Raw genomic sequence first — 24116 nt, 5'->3', positions numbered from 1 at the left:
CTCACTGCCTGACCTGCGGCTGTGAGAGGTCTTCTCCGTCTGGGTTCGGTCTGTGAAGGCTAGCAATGTGCTATGACCAGGAATGCACAGGAATTCTGACAGGGGGCTGAAAATCCCCATGAAATGGCACCATCCCCACTCCAAATTCTGGTTCAGCTGCTGAGAGCTGAGCCGAGCCACCTTGTGGAGTTTCCAGCTGTGGACTGGACGAAACAAGAACCGAAAGAAATTGGCACAAATGGCGCTGTTTGTGTAACTTCACGGAATCTGCATTTTGCACGTTTTATACAACTGGCATGCCGAAAGCAGGTGAATCCAGCACCCCTTGTGCAAGAAGGTTGATTCTGCACAAGCTGCGTGGGATCCAGATGCTTCTCGTGCGACGCGCCGCCATTCTTGATGACTGGGCCATGATGTTGGGGCTGATGGGGGCTGATGTCCTAATTTTCTGTACAGCAGCCTCATGTTAAGGAAGGTATGTGCTTTAAGAGAAGCCACCTTGCTATGACTGCCACTCCCACCAGTCTGGTTGGCACAGTGGCTACACTGCTAGCTAGCCGCTGTTCCATCGACTGAGAGAGAAGCGCATGTGGGAATGGACTGACCCCCGTCCGCACCAAGTCAACCTTGCCAGGGTGTCCTCCACTTCCCCCCGACCTTGCAAATGGACTTCTCAACAGCCTGATGTGGAACAGAGATGGATCTGCTCTTCCCTGGGCTTCTGCTCCAGATCTCCCCCTTCAGCAACCCCTAAGATCAGATGAGTGAGCAAGCGAGCACCCCAGGGGAGCTGCAAGGCGGCGGCTGAATTTGGTCCCAGTGCAGAACTTGGCTGTCATCTGATGTGCCCGTGATGCACCTGAGCTCGGAGGACATTCAAAGGGTGACTGGACCAGTCCAGGGAGACGAGCCCCTTCAGGCCCGAAGAAGCTGCGACACAGAGGCGTTCCGAGCTGCGGGCCAAGGCAGGCCCTTCTCATGGTGCTCCCTACCTGCCTCATCAGGATCTGGGCCCGCTGCTTGAACACCGAGGCGCTGGACACATCAAACCTCTGCTGCAGCCCTTCCAGCTTCAGAAGCTCCATCTTCTCGTAGCAGGACTGCATCTTGACCGGGTGGAAAGCCAGCTGGGAAAGCTTCTCCATGTACTGAGGGTGCAGGCATGGAAGAGAGAGAAGGAAACCCAAGATGTAGAAGCCCCCAGGCAGCCAGAGCAACCAACCTATCCAACTTTCTTCCTCACCTACCGGCCTGCCCAGCACTTCAGAAGACAACAGCATCTACCATGAGTCGTCCAGCGCAGAATGCTCTTCTTGAGCATTCCAGGAATGCTTACCCTCTTCCAGAATACTCCATTCCGTGCCTTTTCCTTTCGGCACCCTGAGCCTGTGCATGCTCACCCTCTTCTTGGCCTTCCCCCCTCTTACTTCTGCAGACTCTGAGGTTTCTCTAAGCCTGACCATACCTCCCCTTGGCGGTGCTGCCGCCATTTTGGTGGCATATTAAACATCCCGAAATAAGCCACAATGGGGGAATTACTGGACGCAAGCCCCTAACACCGCACACTCTATTTTCTGGCAATAGAGAGCACTTGCTTTGCACGTGGAAAGTTCCAGGTTCAACCTTGGCACTCCCAGTGAGAAGACTTTAGGCGCCCACGGCTGGCCCATTGTCTGCCAGTGAGCTTCATGGTTGAGTGGGGACCAACACTCACATTTCTGGGTCCCAAGCCCCTCACTCTAACCAGCACCCCACACCAGTTCCCGGACCACTGGGTGTAGGGGGTCGACTGCTGGAAGGTGCAATCCAAAATACAACGTGGATTACAACTTCCAACTCGGGGGGCCCTCGCACTTCAAAAAGGCAGTTCGTTATTCAGTGCTTTTTTTGTCATAGAACGCACAGGAACGGAGTTCGGCACCTTTTTTCGACAGACTTTCCAAGTTTTAAAAGTAACTTTTGAAAATCTGATGTTTGGGCCACGTGGGTTTGAATCGCCCTGTCGAGCGTAGCAGGTCGGTGGCAAAATCATTAAAACGGTGCATATGCGGGCTGCTTGGGTGGTGAGTCCGATGCGTGCGCACTTCGTCCGCGCTGGTTGTGACGGCGCTGCTCGGCTTGTGACGGGTCGTGTGGTCGCGCGCCGAGTGCTTACTGTGGGCAGTGACCGTTATGTTTCGTTACACAACTGATGTGTGTGGGTGTGTGTAAAGTGACTGACTACGTGCGGAAGGTAAATAAGAGTTCCGGCACCGTTTTTCTTACAAAAAAAGCACTGTCGTTATGTCATCTCAACAGCCTTGGAGTGATCTTCCAAGACCCTCCTTTGGAAGCGGAGGTTCTTCCATCTCCACCTGGTGCAGAGACGGTCGACGTGGGTCTTACCTCCCCCAGCTTGTCCATTCCGCCCTCGTTGACAATATTCATGTTTAAGTCGGTGACCTCTTTGAAGAAGACCTCCCGCACCTCAGCAAAGCCCTGGCTGGTGGGGATCATCAGTGCCTCCAGGATGGACGTGATGTACGGCTGGACGTGGTTCCGGACACAGACCTCAGCTTTGGAGGAGACGGAGGCTGGACAAAGAAGCACGAGGCAGGTTGGCACCACAGCCGCCATCTTGCACCCTCCCCCCAGTCTGCACACCCCCCAAATGCCGGCAGACCAACACACGAGAGACGTTCCCTTAGTGCTATGCTCAGCACTCCCTCCTTTTGGGGCAGGCTGAATGCTCATGCATTAGGTGACCAAACAGGTGAGTAATTATGGGCAGATGATCCAACAGAAGCAGGTAGCTTGCTGTCCTCCATGTGAGCCCCCCACCGACTCTGGGCAGTGATCAAGGAGGCGCAGGAGCATGGGACTTGTCCTCCAGATGGTTGGGCCTCCACCAGGTTATTTATTTGTTTATTTCAAACATTTCTATGCCGCCCCCATCACAACAAAGCCTCGGGGCAGCTCACAAAGGATACATAAATAATAACAATGTAACAATTTAAAAAAATTGTTTAAAAACCCCCAGTGCATTCTCGGCTAAAAATTTAAAATCCTATTAATTCAAATAATTTCACAATTAAAATAAGTTTTAAATAAAAAGGTCTTAGCCTGGCGCTGAAAAACAAATAACGACGGCACCAGGCGGACCTCTCTGGGGAGCGCATTCCATAGATGGGGCGCCACCACAGAGAAGGCCCTCCTCCGGGTGCTCACCCTCCTAATATCTAGAATCCTAATATCTAGAATATCTAGATTCAAGGTATACCTAGAATCATGGGATAGGGAATCATAGATGGCGTGGAGAATGGGGCAAGCTTCCATCATGCTCGACCCTGGGTTCAAACTAAGGAAGCTGAACGGGAAAACCCTCTCCATGCAGTGTGTTTGGGGCTGGGAAGAAATCGTTGGAACCCATCCCTCTGGCGCCCATGGACCTCCGCTCCAAAGCAAGCCGAGGCAAGAGTGAGTCCGCAAACACTCGCACAACCCGGTTGTGCAATCAGGGACATTCCCCACGAGGAGCAGCGACAGGTTGTGGGTGAGAGGAGTAGGTGTGCCAGACACCACTCCTGGCGGCCCACCCTTCTTCTCCGCTTGCTGCTGATGCGGGCAGGTGTGGCAGCAACTCAATTTTATGTATTTATTGAGAACTTTTTTAGACCGCCCCTTACCGAAGTCTCGGGATGGTTTAACAGTGAGACAAAAAAATAAAACAAAACACAGCATTCTCATAGATTCATGGAATAGTAGAGTTGGAAGGGGGCCATGGAGGCCATCAAGTCCAACCCCTGGCCATTGCCGGACATCCTCATCAATTTCTGACAATAAAACCCGTATTAAAATAACAGTCAAACCTTAAAATATTGGGAAAATAAGGAGGTTTCAGCCTGGCACCAAAAAGTATAAAGTGACGGCGCCCGGCGAACCTCTCTGGGGAAGGGGGAAAGAGGTGTTACGGACAAACACCCTACAAATGCCTGGAAATTAGATTCAGTCCAGGGGGCCCAGGCCAAGAAATGCGAAGGATTCCCACACCCAGAGGGTTTTCTTGCACGTCCCTAAGGATGGTGCCGAAACAAGTGTCGGCTACCAACTTGGAACGGCTTCGAACGGGGATCTGGTGCCCCGATGGCTAAATATCCCCGGCAATCCCGGAGCAAGTCAGCCTGGGGTCCCACCCGCCCTCTGGGCTCTTTCCACGGCCCCAGGCGAAGATGGAGGGAGGAGGCGGGAGTCCCCCCGGCGCCGCCCCCCCGGCCTCACCTCGGATTTTGCTCGCCAGGTGCTCCCTGGACTGGATGACCTGGTCCATGTCGGTGCGGATGGCGCTGCGCATGGCCGGGCTCTGCAGCTCGCACTTCGCCAGCGCCGCGTCGTAGTGGGCTTTCGTCTGGCCGTGGACCATCCGGTACACGGCGTCTGAGACCTGGAGGAGGAGGAGGAGGAGGGGAAGCTGTGGGGGGCGGAAGCCGGCTGGAGAGGGCGCAGCTTCACCTCAAGAGCAGTCGGACCTACAGGGCTCGGCCAGCCGGGCGCCTTCCGGACACTTTGGACCTCGGCTTGCCCTGCCTCTTGGCCCTGCTGGCGGGGGATGATGGGAGGTGCAGTTGAAAACATCAGGAAAGCACTTAAAAGTCTGCCTGTGGACGTTTTTGCAAAGAGGAGGAAGAAGAGGAAGATGTACTTAGCAGCTGAGGACAGACTCTGTGTCTGGGTGTCTGGGGGAAGAGGGAAATGTATCTGTACCAGTCTGAATTCGGCACCATTTATCCTGCTTTTGCCAGAGCAGGGTAAGGACCCTTGCTCCCTTCAGATGTTCCAGACTACAGCTCCCACCAGCCACAGCCATTGTGCCTAATGATCAAGGGTGCCTGAGAGTTGCCGCCTCAAACACCCAGTGTGGACCACGTCAAGGGAAAAGGGACAAGAGACCATTTACAAGCCTCAATGGGCTGCCCCGTTGCCTTTTTAGCTCCTCTTGCCCTACACTGCAAGAACGTCTACACAAACATACAGAGGACTAGAATCTTGTTTTGGCTGTTTGAAGCTGACATTCCCAGATGATCCGTTCTGAGCCCAACATCAATTTCTGAGCTTTCCTGAACATTCAATGCCCTACAGTAGCTAGAAATTCGGAGGAGTAACTGCAAGTAACCGGAAATGTGTGGGGGCAACAGTAGGTGCCCCCGCCAACTCCAAAGCAATGATGGCTGACAGGTAGATGCTTAAGGCCTGAAAAGCTGCTTTAAAAGCCCGTTCCTGCACAGCTATTTTTAAAAACGCTTCACGTTCTGCACTGGCAGTGAGAACGGCAGAGAGAAGAAAGAGGAGCGAAGGCGGATTTAAAAAACAAAACAGAAAAACAGGAAGGCTTGTTCTATCAGGCCTTCAAGGAAAAACAGGATTTGGGTGGGTGCGACTCACAGCAGAACCAGTCAGTGAGAGAGACGGAAAGAAAGAAAGGTGCTGTGCGCATTTGTGTGGAAGGAGAAAAAGCTAAGGCCAACACAGGAATGTTCGAGGGGGATACGCTAATTCAGGAAATTACACCCATATGGACTGACTCCGGCTGAATGCTCTTCCTACAGGAACTCTGGGGTCTCCGGGCCCTCCTGTGATGTCTCCCACCCATTCCTACTGGGTTGGCAAGCCAGAAGGACTAGCCACTTGAATATAAAATGACTCTCAGGGCATTGGGGGAAGATGGACACTCAAATGCATTCCCAGCTCAGGATTTGACGGATGGGGTACGCAGAGTAGGGAATTTGGTGAGGCTTGGGAATAAGCCCTGCACCGAACACAAACAGGTCTCTGACTCGGTCATGGGGTAGGGGGAAATAGCATACTGACATGGCAGGTGGCTCATAGAAGCCCCCAGGCTCCCCAAGGCCATAATCCCCCCATTTCTGAGTCACAGGCAGTGCTCCTTTCCCGCAAACCCACAGGCCTGCAGTACCCCACGCCTTGCAGAAGTACCAAAAGGAGGGAAAATCAACCCAAACGGGGGCAAAGAGCGCCAGGGATCACCAAGCTTGTTCACAGCCAGTCCAATGTCTGGGGGGCGGGGGCAGGAAATGGGGGGCGGGGAGCAGAGAAGAGAGCAAAGTGGTCCATCACGCACTCCGGGCACTGGTGCCCGCTCAGCCTGCACGCACCTGGATCCAGACCCGGTGCCTTTCCTGGGCTTTGCCCTTCAGTCGGGGCCCAATCATGTTCTTCAGCTCCGGAAGGAGTTCCTCCATCACCAAGTTGCTCAAGATCTGGATAAGAGAAAGAAGACCCTCAGCAACGGACACATAGAAACATAGGAACAGAGCGAGTCCGAAGGGACTTCCTGGGCCATCTAGCCTGACCCCCGGCTCCAGCCGGCTCCACTCATGACATGCCCACCATGTGCATGTCCAGATATAATGTTCCTTCCATTCGGGGACTGGCCAAGTTCTTGCTGGCTTGCCAGATTTGCTCTCCTGGTGTCCCTCTGTGGGATCTGTGTGGTGGCACCCTGGCTATGGAACCCATTCCCAAGAGATGTGCCTGGCGCCAACACTTTATTCTTTTCAGCACCAAGCCCTTTTTATTTCTTCAACACTTTAAGGTTTAATTACTATCTTAATTGGCTTTTATAGAGGATGAGCTGCTGCACTTTCTACTGCGGGACCGTCCTGAGACTTTCTGTAATGGGATGGGCTAGAGAAGCTTTGCATGAACGACGCAAATGAATCTCTCTGGTTCTGCAGTGCCGAAGCGGCACCTGTTCCAAGCCTCACCTGGGATTCGTTGCCACAAAGCATGTCCCAGGTGCCGTACTGCTCCTTCGACTGGCGGTACATGCGGACGGCGTCCGTGAAGGCGGGCACCTCCACCTTGGAATCCTCGGAGAGTCCTGGAAGGGGGACAGAGGCGGCAGGTTGGAAAACGTACTGATCCACTCGCCAAATTGTGCTGTGGGTGAACAGGCTCCCCCCACCCCCCGAGTCCTGGGATCGCGTGCCATTTCTATGGTTTGGCGTAGTTTCTCACCACTGACCATGCTGGCTGGGGCTGATGGGAGCTCCAGGACAAAACAGAAGAGTGGGGAAAGCTTTGCCCGGCCCTGTATTGGAGCCACATCCCTGGAAGGTGGATGCAACCAGCCATTTCACTAAAGAAGTCCCATGGTTTTCCAGGCTGGGTGGGGCTCCCTGCATATATTTCTCTGCCTGGCACCACAGCAAGGATGGGGGGGGGGGAGTATCTGGGAGGGGAGAGCAGAGCAGAGCAGCCCCCAAAGCTTCCTTGCCAAATGCGGACTTGGCTCCCCCTTCCACCAAAGCCAGAAGCACAATAGAGATGGATCTAAGGTAGCTCAAATCACCATCTAAAAAGACATTTACAAAGAGAGGGCGAAGCGTGCCTAAGTTTTTATTCTGCTTTTCCTCCAAAGAGCACAGTGTGACATCTTTGAATCTGTTCCCTCCAGTTTTATCCTCATAACAACCCTGCAAGGTAGGGTTAGGCTGAGAGAGAGCAGCGAGAGCTTCGGGGTCTAGTAGAGATTTGAGCTCAAGCTCCCCCAGGCCAAGGCTATGTACCAGGCAATGCAGTCCTCCCCAGATGTTGGGGGCCATAATTCCAACAATCCCTGACCCTGGACTATCCTCACTGGGACTTACAGGAGTTGGAGCCTAAACCATCTGGGGGAACACCTCTGAAGTGATGCTCTGAACAGCTGACAATGGTGAGTTTTGCACTGATACAAAAAGTTACAAAGATCTAGGGTAAGTGCAGAGGAGTCTGGTTTCAGCTACAGGGCTATTTGGGTTATTTTTTTCCACGGTGAGAGAGGAAGGCTTTCCTTTCAGCCAGGTGTGCAGCTTGGCTCGCTTGCACCAAGCCACTTGGAGCCGCGAGCTCGCCACACACTTTCCACTGCATGCTGGGGTCTCCTTGGCACGCGATGTGGACTGGCATCATGGCAAGTCCGCTTGCGGAGAGGCAGTGTGGAGGGTGCCCTCTCCTTCTGCAAGAGAATTTATGCTTCTAGCCCCTGCATTAGCTTGCAGGCATTAGAAGAGCACTACCAATCTGGAACCAGCCCTGCTTCGGAGGGTGGTGCGGAGCACGGAGCGGAAAAATGCAAGGCAGCTCAGGAAACCACGGCTAAATCCACAAAGGGAGATTTATGTCTGGAGGCACAAGCGGGGAGGAAGGGAAGTCTCAGAAAGGAAACTGCCACATTTTCACAGCGCTGGGAGGAGGGCCGGGCGGAGAGAAAGTGATGAAAAAGAATCTGACGGCTGGATGAATCACAGGCAGCATACGGTTCCCAAAACCCTAACAAGAGAGCTCCCCCCACGCCCCCCGGACAGAAGGACGGGGGTCCCTTATGCACTTTGGCTGACTCGGAGTTCTTCTGGGTGATCCATTAGAAAAGAACTGAAGCCTGGGGAATGGGGTGGGGGGGCATTTTCCCCAGCCCCTTTTGGGAAGCTTTTAGGATGGGGAGGGAAGCCCAGGGGTGGCCATTCCCAGCAAGGTTGCAGCAGCAAGATCTACATCGGTGGAGCAGCCCCCCTGGACTGGGGGACACAGGGCTGGAAATGTGAGCCAATCGCTCCCGTGTCATTTCAATGACCTTAACCAGCAGCCAGCGCTCAGAGAGCGGGGCTGGGGGGGGAGTCGCAGGAGAGGCAGGTGAAAAACACCGCAGAAGGTGCCACCACTGCATCAAACGGTTGTCGTCCTGCGAAACTCATCACCGGAAAGCGCTCCGAACTGAAGCAGTGGGGTGCTCCCCACTGAGTCAAAGGGGGACGCTCGATTCAGAAAGCGGATTTCTCTCATTCTGGGGGAGAGTCAAGGAAGGAAGCGGGATGCGACGGTGCGCTCAGGGCGCTGAGGATGGTCTGCCAGGCGGATCGCGGGATGCTGCCAGTTGCGTCCAAGCTCCATGCGCGCACGAAGTCAAAGGCGTCGTCTCCGTTGCCCGCAAGCCAGCCCCGCCTGTGCGGAGGTCTTAGGGCAGCGATGCTGCGTGGATGTGTGAGGAGGTGAGGCGGAGGGGCGGAGGAACTCGGGGAGCTCCCGATTTGGCAGAGACGGTGCAGGCGGCTAACCCTGCGGCAGCTCCAAAAATGGCCCGAACCTTTCCCAGCCCCGAGCAAGTGGCAGAATACACGCCGCTTGTCTGGAAAAGCTCCTGGATGGACCGCCGGGGTCGTCTTCCAGGCATCCCAAAGAGGAAACCTACCACACTTCACCTAATGTTTCAGTCATCCCTGCAGGGAGCAGAGCTGAAAGGGAAAAGGAAGCCAGCTCTGTGCAGAATCATGCAGCCATGGAGTTGGAAGGGACCCGTGAGGTCATCTAGTCTGCATGCACGCGCACACTGCTGGGGCGCTGGACACAGCGACGGCATCTCCGATAAGTGGTTATCCAGCTTTTGCTCGAGTGCATCCAACAAAGTAGAACTCAGCACCTTCCACGGTTGAACAGCTCTTACCATTAGGCCACACTTCCAACTCCGTGGCCAAAATCTACTTCCCTACAATTTCACCCACTGGTTCTAACCTTGAAGAAAATGCTGCTCCCATCTCACAAATGAACCACATCCAAGCACAGTATTTGCCAACTTCCACGCAAAACAAGGAAGAGAGGAAGAAAAGAAGCTACGTTAAGATTCTAGTCCTTATGGCCACAAAGGGAAAGGCGGGAAAATGTGGGCACTCCTGCAGTCCAGCTACAATGCCTTTGACTTCACTCATCTTTATCCTTCTCCTCTGTCCACCCTCAGCCACTTGTGACCACAAGATACTTGGAAGCTTTTGCAATCACACAGCTGACTTCACAGGCCTCAGTGAAGATGCTGACCTGTGGTTAGAACTTCGAAACGAGCCAGGCCCATCCTTGCGTGCCCATGAGTGTTTGACCAGGAAAAATGGATTCAAAGCTCTGCTTGCTGCAAAGTCCATTAGGAAAGGACCGGTAAAGTAGAATTTAAAAAATGCACCATTTCTTTGCTTATCTTGGCCTGCAAGACTGCCAGGAAAGCCCACACACACAGACCTCCATGGAGAAAAGGCCAACTCTGACCTCGGGACCTTGTGAAGCTTTGGACTACAACTCCCATTATTCCGGTGCATTGGCTGGGAGTGACTAGAGTTAGTCCAACAAACCTGGAGGATGCCAGGCTGAGGGAAGGCTGATGATGAGCATTAGTATTAAATAAAACCGATCGAAATAAATTTCTGCTCAGCCAAATCTTTGCCTTCCGCTTGGGGATTGTGTATACCAATGTTCTCCTTTTTCAGCTGACCAGCAACGTCGTCCAGACGCTTTTCCTGGGGGTCATTCTGCAGTGATTCATGGAAGGCAATGAGTAGCCCTTATTCATCCCATTACTAATAAAACTGTGGATTTTCTTACATTGTCTAATCGACTGAAGATGTTCTTTAGCTGCCCAGAGAATCTGATGGCTAATACGGAAGCATACAAACCAAATAAACATAGAAATGTAGAAACAGTGTGACTCTAGTCTGACCACCCTAAACAAACAAATACTCCTGAAATCCGCTTCAAACTCATTTAAGGATGCCGTTGTACATGCTTGTTTGTTGATTAAATAAACACCCAAGGCATTTGACAGAATCCTCTCCATTTTATCCTTACAACGATCCTGCAAAGCAGGTCAGGCCAGAAGCCGATCCCTGGCCCAAACGCACACCATGAGCTTTAAGGCTGAGCAAGAACGAGAGAGAGACCCAGTAAAGGGCTCTTAGCGCTGCACCAAACTCCACCCAACCACCAAATGGGGTTCAAATGGACCACATTTAAAACTGGTCTCGGGGAACTTCTGGGGGAAGGGGGAGGAGAGACTCTTCCGAACGGCGGGGGCCACATCTGATCAGAGCACCAAGAGCGTCTGGGATGGGCCTTTTCCACCTGCCTCTTCCAGTCAGGGATGAAGCAGCCAGCGAGGGAGGCGGCAGAGCCCTCCGTGCGGAGGAGCAAGTGAATTAACCTTGGTGAAGATGACGTCAGCCCCGCAGCACCATCGCAGAGGGCCCAGACCCCCAGGCAGCAGCCGAGGGAGAGGAGAACGGGGTGGATTTTGCGCGCACGGCAGACGGCTCTGCCCAGTGCGGGAACGTCCGAGGGGGCTTCTCCCCAAGGGAGGGACTGACGGGTGGACCTTCGCTCACGGGGCCGTTACGGCCCGCCCGCGGCCGCCGAGCATTCCTCGGGGCCCAGTGCCGGGAATCCGCCAAGGAACACGCGGGGGGGGGGGGGGTGCGGACCGCCACGCACGAACCAGCACACACGCTCTGCCAAGGCGGCCTCACCTTGGGCCGGGCAAACTTCCCAGCCTGCAGAGAGGGGCATGCTCGGGCCCTGCCGGAGCCTGCCGAGGGAGCGGAGGCAGCGAGGTGCTCGGGCAGGTCGCCATTTCCAACAGGGAAGCGGAGAAAGGGGAGACGGACGTTGCTAGGAGAGCCGTTGGCATGGAGCGGCCTTCCGGAAGGAGGCGCCAGGGGAAGCATCGCCCTCTCCCGAGGGAAGAGGCGGCCCACAGCTCAGGTGGCTTGCCAGGACTCCGGCACGTCGGCATGTGCTTCCGTGCAGACGCTCCGTCGCCTGTTCCTCACAGCTTCTCCAAGGGGCTCGAGGGGCGGCGTCACGAGGTTTGCTTTGCAGCCGGCCAGGGGGTGAAGGTCAGGCAGAACCAAGAGGCAGATGCCCCGGCTAAGCTCAGGAGCTTGGCAGCTGGGGAGACTTGAACTCGGGTCTCCAGGGGTCAAGTCTAATGCACTATCCATGACACCTGTCGCCTCCCCCTCAGACTCCAGCGCACGAGATTCCAGCTGGGTTAGACCAGAGGTCCTCTTTCTCCCTTCTCTCCCCTCAACTCTCTCTCTGGACATAAAAGAGAGTTGGGCTACTATACCACAGAAGAATCAGGCCTGGGACCAAGTGATGAATATCCCAGGTTTCCTTGCAATTTAAAACAGGAAGCAAGAGACTAGTCCCTAGGAGAGCAGAACTGTAAGCCCCAGAAACAGCAGTGTAACACTGGAGGAGGTTAATCGCAACGACATACCTGCAACTGCCCTGAATCAGAGGAAAGCTGGTGAGCTATATTGGGGGGGGAGACCCCCCCCCCCAGGCCAGACCTACCGTTGTTGCAGTGGCGTGCGCAGTCCTGGAAAATGGCCAGCCACTTCTCCTGCTCCTTCCCCGTCATCACACAGAAGTAGTAGTGCCGGGCGAAGGGGTGCCAGAGGATGAGGGGGAACTGGGTCGGGCATTTCAAGATGGGGGTGTTGCCCGATTTGGGAGCGGGGCCTGAAAAATATGAGAGAGAAAGGGATCTTGGAAGGTGGTTTAAAAGAATTCCAGATGTTGCCATGATGCATTGCATCTCCTCGAATCCAATCGTTCATCGTTTTAAAAAAGCCCGCCCAGCACAGTGCCACGCATGAAAGAAAGACGGTCACCCATGGGACAACGGATGCTCCCTGCGTGCGGAGAGGTGCAGATGGGTATGTGGTGCAAACTATGGGCTGGGTGCCCCCCCTTCCTCGTGCACGCAGACACCCCCCCACCCCTCCTCTTCAGGAAGCGATCGCTTTTGCTATGCCTTGCAAACTGGAATAGCCGGAAGCTAGTTTGCTTCGGAGCTGCCCCTTTCCCAATTTGGTCTGAGCACAAACCAAAACCCTACCAGATTTGAGCATCTGGGATGGATAGAATGGAAGCCCTTGTGGTCAAAATTGGCTAGCTTTAGCCACGATGGCTCAAACCCAGGCCATCATTTAACAACTGGTTCAACGCCCTCCCGCCCCTAGAGATCTGGAGGTCCTTCTGTGGGAGTCCTCCTTGGGAGAGATTAGCAGGTGGTTCCCCAGAGAAGGGTCTTCTCTGGGGTGGCCCCCCGATTGTGGAATACGCTCCCCAGAGAGGTTCACCTGGCGCAGATGCTTCTTTCTTTTCGGCACCAGGAGAAAACCTTTTTATTCTCCCGTTATTATAATGTTTAACTGGCTTTAATGCGTTTTGTACTGCATGATGTGCTATTTTAATTTCTATTTTTGTTGTTTGTTGTAAACTGACCTGAGACGCTAGTAGAGGGATGGTTTACAAAAGCTTTCAATCCATCATTCAATCAATCTCCAATCAAGGTGGGCTTTTTCAACAGAGAACTCGGATTTTTAAAAATCGGATAGGAGCTCAGCCAGTCTTGCAATGACCCAACCTGCTTGTAAAGACGCTCACCTTCTCTCCCTACACACTTTCCTCCTTGCCTCTCGGCCCAACTAAGCAGCCTTGGCCACTGCCTGGAGAGGTGCTCTTGTTACCTCAAGTGGGAACCCGTTGTACTTGGCCGGTTTCTCTCAGAACAAACGTCTTTTCAGTTTGCTGGAAAAGGACACCCTCCTCCTCCTCCACCCACCAACCGCATTCCTCTACTACAGTGTTTCACGAGTCAGCGACGCAACGGTTTGTCTCAAAACTCGGAGATTTGAGCTTTGTTTCTCCTTGTGAGCCCAAGAGAGCGCCGGTCCACCCCTCTACCCCCACGCCACAGGAGAGCGCAAAGGTGAGGTTGTATGTACTCCGTCTTTACCCCTTGCACCCACACTCGCCCTTCCCAGTCCCAAAACTAGCTCCCCGAAAAATGGGGCATTATTTCTAAAGGCTCGCTTTGGCTGCGGACACACCAAGGTGGGGAAAAATATTTAGGAAGCTATCGAAACACTTAATGGCTGCGGATCTGCTTTTGTGCTCGGAGGTACAGGGGCTGCCAAGCTTCACCTCTGCCTGGCAGCTGGGTTAAAGTCTCGCCGTGACAGAAACACTGGAAGGAATGCGCAGAGATGGCCCCTTGCCACAGAGGCCTCCATCTCCTGTCCATCCGTAAAGGCCCGTCTGAGCACAAAGGAGAGGGCCAGCATGAAGCGTGGTTCCCCCCACTGTCCTAACCCCCGGTCCTTCAGCTTCTGCTTGCAAGAGGAAGATGAAGCCATGTTATGGCATACTTCTGGCCGGCCCCAAAAGCCCACCTGTCCCGGCACTGAGCAAAACCCAGCGCGAAGGCCAGGAGAGAAGGAAGAACCCTCAGAGGTGGGCGGTTCAAACGCAGTTGGCCAACTCTCTGGAAAGAGGCACCAAGGATCCTCTCTCACGGGCCAGGGCTGGGGGACTCGAGGTTCTTCAGATCTTCTTGCGCTGCCATTCCCAACAGCCTTCACCACGGGGGAGAACTACATGTTCCCCATTCTGGCCATACCCCTTTGACCCCAGAGAAGAGCTGGAGGAGTCCAGGACTACAGGTTGAACTCACCTGGTAAGCTGCTGTTGACCAGTTCCAGGTACTCTTCCAGAGAGGTGAGCACCTTGTAGCCGGCACTGTTGATGAGGATTCGGGGTTGCAGCCCCCTCTCGAAGGCCTGCAGGAGCGGGACAGGAAGAGTCACGTGCGAGCCCTTCTCACAACCTCTTGTCAGCCCCTTCCATCCTTCTCACAAGCTCCCCCGATCACCACACCCATGTGCCTGCTTTTCCTCCAAGGAACCTTGGGTGGCTTCTTGGAGTCCACTGGTGGTGCCCCATCCATCCGTTCTCCCTCACAACATGGCCTTCGTCAAGACCACTGAGCAGCTCTCTCGCAAAGGAAGACTCCCACTACCCACTCCCTGCTCTTTTTGTAACTAGAAATGCCGAGGATCAAACCTGGGATTTTCTGGGCAGCCAGGGGATTGACTGGAATCAGCAAGGGTTAGCAAACCCACTGAGCAAGGGTTTCTGCTTTTCGGTTGCTGCTTTCCGTGTCTGGAAGACCACAGTCTGAGCAATGTTAAGCCAGGAATGGCCCACAGAGCAGTTTTCCAGCCAGCTTCCCTCCGGTAAGAGCCCCTTCCCAACTTGAAGAAAAAGAGTAACCACGTGCCCAGTGCTGAATATTAGCATATATAATGCAAAATAGTAATTCAGTTTCGGCACATCTAAAACATTCCAAGAATCGAACGTCACACTTTTTCCTTTTTTTAGGAGATGATACCAACCTCACTGGAAGAGCACTTTTGTCTACAAAACCAGGAACAGTCTTGTTTTAAACTCCACACTCACCTAGAACAGACATCCCCAAGCCTGATGTTCTCCAGAAGTTTTGGACAATATTCCTGACCACAGGCCATGTTGGCGGAGGTTGATGGGAGCTGCTCCAAAGGATCTGGAAGCCACCAAGTTAGGGAGGGCCGTTCCAGCGTGAATTGCGATATATTTTGATTGGCAAGAACTTTACAGTATCTCAGGCCGATACTAAACCTAAATCCTAAAGCTACTAAACCTGGTGTGCCCCACATGAGTGAGCTGTGGACTTTTCTGAGAAATCAGAAGAAACTCAAGAGACAGACGTTCCAGCTGGTCTACTCCTTCCCACATGCTAGTACAGGCTGCATTAGACCAGGTGATGCATTGGGGAATACAAACATCAGAGAATACAAGCTGTATGCAGGACGAGTGCCAGGTACCCTGTCCAGAAGTTTGCTCTGCAGAGCCGAGTGCAAGCACTGGTGAAGAGTGAGTCTCTCTCAAGCTGCTCTGAACAACTCAAGAGATCTCAGAGGGCACTTGAGTGCCCACTCTGAGATATCCCACAGGGCAGGCCTACACATCTACACACGGTGCTGCTCCTGTGCAGGGCGAAAGACTGGCCCTCACCAGCTTATTCTCGTACAGCACCAACCCATAATTATGGGGGACGATGCTGAAGCGGTTCCTCCACTTCTTGTTTTCTTCCAAGTACTGGAAGAGGTTCCCAGAGAAGATGGTTCGGTCCTCCAGCGGCACCTAGAGAAAAAAAGAAAAAGGCACGGTGAGCAATAGCTATTTATGACGGTCAGTGACCAGCCTGTCCTTAATAAACCATCTGCAAATAGCACCATAGCTCGATATATTCCAGCTATTAAAAGACAAAATAACAATCAACAAACGGCACAATGACAATCAACATGCAATTGTTTAAAATTACAAGTTACAATTTCTAATTGAAATGTTAAAACATTGCATACAATATCTTCGTGGATCTTGCAGGGAACGGCAAAAAACCGAGCACAACTAACTGTGAGCTGGGCACTGCTGCCTATAAGGAGCTTCCTGGCAAACTCAGCCACCTTCTAAACAGATGAGAAACAAACTTGGCCCATATTTCTTGATCAAACCGACAGTAAAAAAATAACACATTCAACTGTTTCACCCTCTCTGGCACCACAAGGGCAAGCCCCTCTCCACCCCTGGCATCTTACAGTACTTCCCCTCCAAGACTGCAGAGGGCAGTGCTGGGAAAGAAGGTGCAGCCCTGACGGGCTTTGGGGACAAGTATCATCTGAGAAGACACAATCAATCTCCCTTCACTTTCTGCACACGTGTGCCATTTCCAAGATGGCTCCATTGAGGCAACACCATACACAGAAACAGAGAGAGTCAGAAGGGACCTCCTGGGCCATCTAGTCTGACCCCAGGTCCAGCCAGCTCCACTTGTGACATGCCTGCCATGTGCATGTCCAGCCTAGCCTTGAACACCCTCAACGCTGGGACTTCAACCACCTCCCATGGAAGCCCTTCCATGCCCTTGGGGACCTAACCATCAGGAAGTACTTCCTGGCACCCACCTGAATCTTGGCTCCCTGAGCTTTGCTCCACTGGAACGCGTCCTGCCCTCCACTGCAGGGGGGAAAGGTCATGAGCCACCCCTGCGTGGCACCCCCTCACGTACCTGTATGTCACCAACAGGTCCCTTCTGAGTCACCTCCTCTCCAGGCTGAAAAGACCCAGCTCCCTCAGTCTCGCCTCATCCGCCATCCCCTGCAAACCAGCCACCATCCTAGTGGCCCTTCATTGCACCGATTCCAACCTGGCTATATCCCTCTTGTAATGAGGGGCCCAGAACTGAACACAGTATTCCAGCTGCAGGGGCACCAGAGCCATATAGAGTGGCAGTAATTCCTCTCTCTATCTGGAAGCCACGCTTCTGGCTATGCCTCCAAGGGTGGCGTTCACCCCCTTGACCACCGCATCACATGGCTGGCTCATGTTCAGCCTGCAGTCAACCGGCACCCCGAGGTCCCTTTCACAAGTGCTGCTCTCCAGCCTCTTGTCCCTTAACCTGTACTATGACACCCATTCCTATGCCCCAGTTGCAAGACCTTGCACTTATCCTCATCGAACGCCATCCTGTTGTCCCCAAGCAAAGACGGCGGTGGGCATGCACACCTGTTCTATTGTGGGAAACTAGCAGGTGAACTTGAAGCCCAAATTGGGTGAATCCCCTTCTCTCTCCCTCTCTTTCTTTCCCCCAACACCCTCTTTCTGTCTCCCTCTGCCCAGTGGGTAGCAATAAGAGAAACAGATCATTTCTGCCAGGAGTTCAGAGTGATCCCTTGCAGAGAGTTTCCGAAATGAAGGCCGTCGGTTGCTCACCCACATTTCAGAAACACCCTGATTTCCATCAGGGGTGGAACCTTAACTCAAGAAGCTCCCTCCACCCCAGTGACTGGAGCTCTGCCATCCACCAGCCTAATCCAAGCTAGTGCAACCTGCTACAAGAAACGGGCACCGACGAATCTGTAGAGAGACACATCATAAAAGTACACAAGGAGAAAAGTTTGTAAAAGGAGTACTTTCTCCTGACTTGTCTTCAGGCTAAATATGTTTACTCACTTGGAGGAAAGCACTCACAAAATTTAACGTTCTGAATATTTATGTTGTTTTAGGTTAGCCGAACATGAGTCAAAGATGAAATATGGGGACCCAGAGATGGGAACGATGAAGTAGGCTGGTCTACACACACCCAAACACACACACACACACACACCCCTAGGATCAGGTTCATTGTGAGTCATTCTGTTGGGCCCAGTGGATTTATGTCTCATTAAGTCACTCTTTGAACAGCTTGGGAAAGGAACACGCTATTCCCATCCAGTTTACAGATGTTCCCACCTGCTCCCGGCCACCAGGAAGTCGGCACAGATTAAGGGATAGGATCCCAGTCTGGACTGTCATGTGTTCTCAAGGTGCCATTTGCAGGACAGGATCCCAGAAAAATAAAGGTATTCCTCAACTTTGACATAAGGAGTGCTCAGTGTTGTAGGTAAGTCCCTTCCCTCTTGGTTCCAAAGCTCAAGTGACCCATAGAAATTGCGGGGCTTTTGTTGAGACCCCACAGAGCACAGAACCATCAGAGCTCTAAATAAGCCTGCTACCGAAGTTGGCAGGAAAAGCCTCTGCTCATGTACAGAGCTGTAGCCCTCCCACCCTCACGGAGCAGAAATGGTCTCTGTAAATGGGGGTGGTGCCATCACGGTTGGCCTCAAGCCCACCTGTCCAGAGGAGTGTTATTTCAGAGATTTTCAAGAGCGCTCTAATCAAGCTTCAAGAGCAGCTCAAATGTTTCTTCTGTGACACAATCACTCGATACGGAAGCCACAAGCCTAACCTACAGTCAGGGAGAAGCAGCAGTCTGCCTCACAGGGCTGTTGTGAAGATGCATATGACGTGCAGGGAGCATCTAAAGAATGCTGAGTGTTTATATAACCTTTTTATTTAAACAGTATTTTAAAAACTAGTATTTTAATGGTTTAACAGTCACTTTTGATTTATTTTTATTGATTATTGTATGTATTGCTTATTGATTGGTTTTATTAAGATTTGTATTACCTTATTGTTATATTGATATTTTTGTAAGCCGTCCTGAGGCTGTGGCAAAGGACAGTATATAAATGTCATCATGACCACCACCAACACCATCCTTTTTGCCCTTTCAAGGAACTCAAGGAGGCTTAATAATTCTCCTCTGCATCTGACCCTCACAACAACCCTGTGAGGTAGGCTGGGCTGAGAGTCGGAGACTGGCCCAAAGCCACCCTGTGAGCTCCATAGCCAAGTGGGGACAAGAACCCAGACCGTCTGAATCCCAGCCCAGCTTAATCACTGCACCACCCTGGCTTGCTACACCACATAATTTGCATGCCAGGAAGCATCCATAAATCCAGAGGCAAGGAGTTCCACCGGCTCCTATGTGGAGTGGTGGAATATAGAGTCCTAAACTACCTGGAACTAGGATAACCAAGAGAGCACACCTGATCCAGGGTGTGGAAACACTGCCCTGTGAGGAGGGACTGAGAGAACTGGGCATGTTCAGCCTTGAGAAGAGGAGACCGAGGGGGGACAGGAGATCCCTCTAGAAGTCCCTCAAAGGCAGTCACAAAGGGGAAGGTCAAGATCTCTCCTTGCTGGTGCCAGAGTGTAGGACACGGAAGAATCAGTTCAAGTTGCGGCAACCCAGGTTTGGACTTGATATCAGGAAAAATGTCCTCGCAGTCAGAGCAATGCGGCAGTGGGACCAGCTGCCTGGAGAGGTGGGGGGCTCTCCCACAAGGGAGACATTCAAGGCGAAACTGGGCACCCTCTGAGTGGGAAGGGCTGACGTGGTGTCCTGCAACAGCAGGGGTTGGACTAGATGCCCTTCATGGCCCCTTCCAACTCTACTCTTCTATGACTCTCCTTGGTTAGGGACTCTACTGGAAGTCAAGCTCCTGGTGGTTCCACGTGGTTCTAAGTCCGACTGAAGTCCATGTGGAGAACCGCCCAGGCTTTGGAGTGGCGACCCCCTTGCTGTGGAGCTCCCTGCCTCTGGAGACCAGGGAAGCACCACCAGGGTGTTGCTTCCAACACATCCTGAACGCATCTTGCTTCCACAAAGACTTTTCCGTTTGCTGGTTTGACTGGTCCTGTCTTAATTCACCGTTCTGCTCTTTCGGTTACTGTCTGCCACCCGAGATTCTGTTCAGACGTGGAGAAGTATACACATTCGGTGAACGGAGTTTTGTTTTTCATGTTGTTCCTGTTGCTAAGGCAGGCTTTAAGCAATTCTGGGAGTCCCACGGTCAAGTTCTCCTCATGAGTCACTTCCTTAGTAAGTCTGGGTGAGCAAACCCACACAAGCCAGGCACACAAGCATACACAAACGCTTCTTGTAGAAACCCGACGCACAAATGCTGAAGCACAGCCAAAAAAGGGAAAGATGTTTACAATAGAAAGGGAGAAGGGTAACAGACCAACAAAATGGGGAGGGGGTGATTAGCCTTCCCATACACCTTATCCAAACTGGTGTCCTTCAGCTGGTTCTTACTCCAGCTCTGACCAACCAACTGGTTCAGCTGGTTCTTACTCCGGCTAGCCAACAGCGCCAATGGTCGAGGAATGCTGGGAGGTAAGGCTAAAAATTTTGCAGGGTGCCATGTTGGAACCCCGAAGTTTCTTCTATGGCAGAGGTTGTCTCATATCCCAGCTGCCACAGACGGGAGGTGTAGAAACCTTTTCCTGTTAGGAGGTTTGGGGAATCAGCTCCCCATCACGTCAAAACTGGAGGTCGAGGCTGAAGCGAGAGGATGGGCAGAGAAAGGTGACTCCCTGAACACAGAAGGCGAGCATGCAAGGGAGACCCTTTCCCCTAAAGCACGAGCTTTCTGAAGGCATCCCATCAGGTTGGCACTCCTATCCCATCATGCTGAAAGACCGCCTTCATCACTGTGGTGTGATCCAGGCGCTCGAGATCTCCTGCAGAGACTCTGCTTGTGTGCAAAGCAGGAAAAACAGTTGGGGGGCTGAGCCCAACGGACAAAGCTTTCCTGGGGTGATCCCAACAATTTTGGGACAGAGTGTGCCCTGAGAATCTCCGCAGTGCTTCAAGAAGGCCTCGAAAAGACTCTCTCTGCTGTAGCTGGTGAAGGGCAGCTTTCTTAGGAAGGGCGTCTCTCTCCCCGGCCCCGAGATGCAGCGTACACGTAAACAAATATGACAGCTAAGCCAGGTTGTGCTTGTGTGAATAGCCCATGCGTGTGCGCAGCACACTCGGGCAGAGGGAGAGAGGACTCTCTGGACTCTCTGACACTCGGGCATGGCCAGCACCCTCCCTTGCTGAGGTTGGCCTTACCCACAAGGGTGGAGCACCCCAAAGGTGCTCATTAAAGCACAGGCATGCGTTTGTCGTGGGGGCCCCGGCCATAAACAGGAAGGGCACAGCAGAGAGAGAGGAGCTGAGATCCACCCCTCAGGTTGAAACAGGATCTGCCCTGTTTCTTGAAATAGATGGCGAACAAAACAACTCCCAAGTGCAGGTCAGGATCAGACAATCTGCCGGGGGGTGGGGGGGGGGAGCCAGCTGCCAGAACTAGGAGGAGTGAACAAAGCAATGAAACGGTGTGCTCCAGAGGGCCTGGGTTGCAATTCCCATCATCCACAGCCACTGTGGCTCATGCTCCTATACTACAGAATCTAGAAGCACGTGAAAGGTCCTGGGTTGCTTACCCCCGATTTCAGCCCTGCTTTCGACTTGCTACTTCAGTCTTCGGAAGGTCCCAGCCAGACTCGCTTGCAGGCACGCTTGTGCCTCTGGCCCAGCTGCACCAAGGTGCAGAAGGCAGCGAAGCTGCGCTTGCCACTGTTTACTCTGGAGGAAACTTGGATCGCTTCCAGCACTTCCCTCTGCTTTCTTTTTGTGGTCCCACACGCCGCTCGAAAGCAAACGGCAGGCCGCAGAGACAGAATCTCTTCCCCACCTGCTCCTTTCTAGTCCTCAGCTTGCCTTTTGTTTAATCCCTCTGTCTGTAATCTTCACGCATCCAAAGAAGCATACAATTTGAAAGAACTGGCATGTTGATGCAACCAACTTTCGTCCAACAGCAGCAAATAAACACAACGGTGAGCAATGGACAATAAAGTGGATATCCCTCAAACCATCCGACCGCCCTTCTGCGGCAGTCCGATGCCCCATCCAGTTGTCAAACCTGGAGCAACGACAGTTCTCCACTTCTCCTGATTACCTATAAATGGATTTGGAGAGGCAACATTTTCCGCCCACAGCAGGGGGCTGGACCCCACGGCCTTCACGGCCCCTTCCAACTCTACTATGCTATGATTCTACATAGACCAGCTCCAAAGCTGTCTATATACAAAAGACATTAAAAATGTTTTAATAAATAAATAAATAAATAAATAAATAAGCGCCACAGAGGCGGTTTAGTGCACGGCTGTTGCCCTTCCTCTGCATTTGGTATGTTTTCGTCTCCGCACCCATCATGCCAATAGGGAAAAAGGACCAGAGAAAGAAAAACTGAGAGACGTTTCAGAGACTCCACCCAGTCTCGCAAGATCTCCTTCCACCCACTGGCTGCTCCAGGACAAAATTTGTCACCACCTGCTTACAGTGTACCAGCTATAGCCAGCAGGCCTGTCTGCTACCAGTTCCCGGGAACCAGCTGGTAAGGAGTGCCAGCAGACTGTGTACTCTTGGGGATCCTTCCAGATCCAAAGACAGAGGACAGACACTCGCAATTAAGCTTTTAGCCTGTTTACGCTGTGCAGAGGATGGAGAACCAGATGCAAAGAGACAACCTCAGTCCTATTTTGGAGAAGCGAGAGAGAGAGCGAGAGAGAGCGAGAGAGAGCGAGAGAGAGAGAGAGAGAGAGAGAGAGAGAGAGAGAGAGAGAGAGATTCGGCCAGTGATAATTTGGTAATTTGATATTTGGGCAATGATGGCCTAAGGGCTTGTCTGGAAGCATCCAGGTTCCCTCTAGCCCCATCGCATATGAATGAGCTACTATTCCCGCAGGTAAATCTAAAGTGCCTTAGGACAGCCTCATAAGTTACTAGTCCACAATTAAATTTAGCTAGCTTGCTTGGCTGAATAGACCCATTCTAGAGATTTGTTACACCCAGGCATCTGGAGGAAAAGTGTCTTACCTTTCTGATGCTCACATACAGAGCATTTGAAAAAGACAGAAGTCACCCGCAGGAGGCTGATATTGATTATTTCTTCATTAAAAGCCTTTTTCCCTTTCTAAACGTGCCTGACTTTACACTTAATGTTCTCTCTGGTTCCACCTCCCGCTGTCCTCAATGGCATCAAGGACACAAGACACGGGCGACCATGTGCTACCGAACAGAGGGTTTCTAGAGTCTATCTTGCTAGCCACAGCTATCCACAGAGATTATTCCACAGGCTGGGGGGAGCTACTGTGGCTTGAACACCCAGGGCGGCCTGCTATGAGACCCCCGGGCATCCTCCATGCGCTGGGCACGTCAAAACATAGGAAAAGCCCTGCAGGACCAGCCCGAGGGTCACGCTAGTTCAGGGCTCCATACACCCAGTTGCAAACCAGCTTCCACAGGATCCCTCCAGCAGGATGGGTACAAGACCTCCACCCACCCAGCAACTCGGCAACGGGTGAACACAGACTTGGTGGCTTAGTGTCGCATTCCATGGCATTTGGAAGCCTACCCGGAGTAGCAGAAAATCCTGGGAAGCTGACAGCACGGACGCAGAAAACTGTTCTAGCCAAGCTTCCCAAGAGGCAGAAACTCCCACTTCGGAATTAGTTGACGTGAAAGACAGACACACGCAGAGCGAGAGAAAAACACCACATGCACAAACACTGTCGCACACTCCTAAGAATGCCTCACTTGTTGTTTTATTACAGTATTTCATTTCGAAGGCATCTCCGCCTGCTGGCAGGAGGACAACCGAGAGGGAGCAAAGCTAGCTTTTCTTGGCAGGCAGCTCCGCACCCCAGCAGGCACCACGAACGCGGCCTTTGGCGTCACCAGCAAACGCACCCCTGAACCAGCACCCTGAGCTCTGCTCGGACACAGCCCAGCAAAGCTGTTGCAACAGGGAAGCAGATGCTCCCCGAACCAGCCCTGCCCAATGACCTGGCCTGGGCATTCTGGAATGGCCAAGAGCAACGCCACGCAGGAGATGCCACAGTAGTCCAAGCGGGATGTAGCTAAGTATACAGCGTGTGGCAGGATCAGACAACACGAGGAAGGGGCTCAGTGTTCAAGGACAGGCTGGGCGTGCACATGGTGGGCATGTCGTGCGCGGAGCCGGCTAGCACCGTGGGTCAGACTAGATGGCCCTGGAGGCCCCTTCTGACTCTGTTTCCATGTTTCTATCTTAGTGATTCAAAAGTTTTTCAGGCCGCCTTTCAGAGCGGGATTCCTCCCAAGACAGCATACAACATTGAAATGCCTATCATGCCATAGAGAGAGAGAGAGAGAGAGAGAGAGAGAGAGAGAGAGAGAG

The 24116-nt window shown here is 52.7% G+C and overlaps 1 protein-coding gene across 1 annotated transcript in view; it reads right to left on the bottom strand.

Moving 5' to 3' along the window:
- The window catches only part of NIBAN2 (niban apoptosis regulator 2), a 64238-nt gene that overhangs the window by 6548 nt on the left and 33574 nt on the right, over window positions 1-24116 (bottom strand). Inside the window, exons 3-10 of the mRNA XM_044439769.1 lie at window positions 15694-15822; window positions 14315-14420; window positions 12148-12315; window positions 6762-6877; window positions 6150-6254; window positions 4258-4420; window positions 2386-2573; window positions 993-1148 (exon numbers count right to left, since the gene is read on the bottom strand). Coding sequence (XP_044295704.1) covers window positions 993-1148; window positions 2386-2573; window positions 4258-4420; window positions 6150-6254; window positions 6762-6877; window positions 12148-12315; window positions 14315-14420; window positions 15694-15822 — 1131 coding nt within the window. The remainder of the gene's footprint in view (window positions 1-992; window positions 1149-2385; window positions 2574-4257; window positions 4421-6149; window positions 6255-6761; window positions 6878-12147; window positions 12316-14314; window positions 14421-15693; window positions 15823-24116) is intronic.

Source organism: Varanus komodoensis, unplaced genomic scaffold, assembly GCF_004798865.1.
Source record: "Varanus komodoensis strain SLA01 unplaced genomic scaffold, ASM479886v1 scaffold36, whole genome shotgun sequence".
Taxonomy (NCBI): Eukaryota; Metazoa; Chordata; class Lepidosauria; order Squamata; family Varanidae; genus Varanus; species Varanus komodoensis.
The sequence above is the reverse complement of the archived record's forward strand: the minus strand, read 5'-3'. Positions and strand labels throughout refer to the sequence as shown.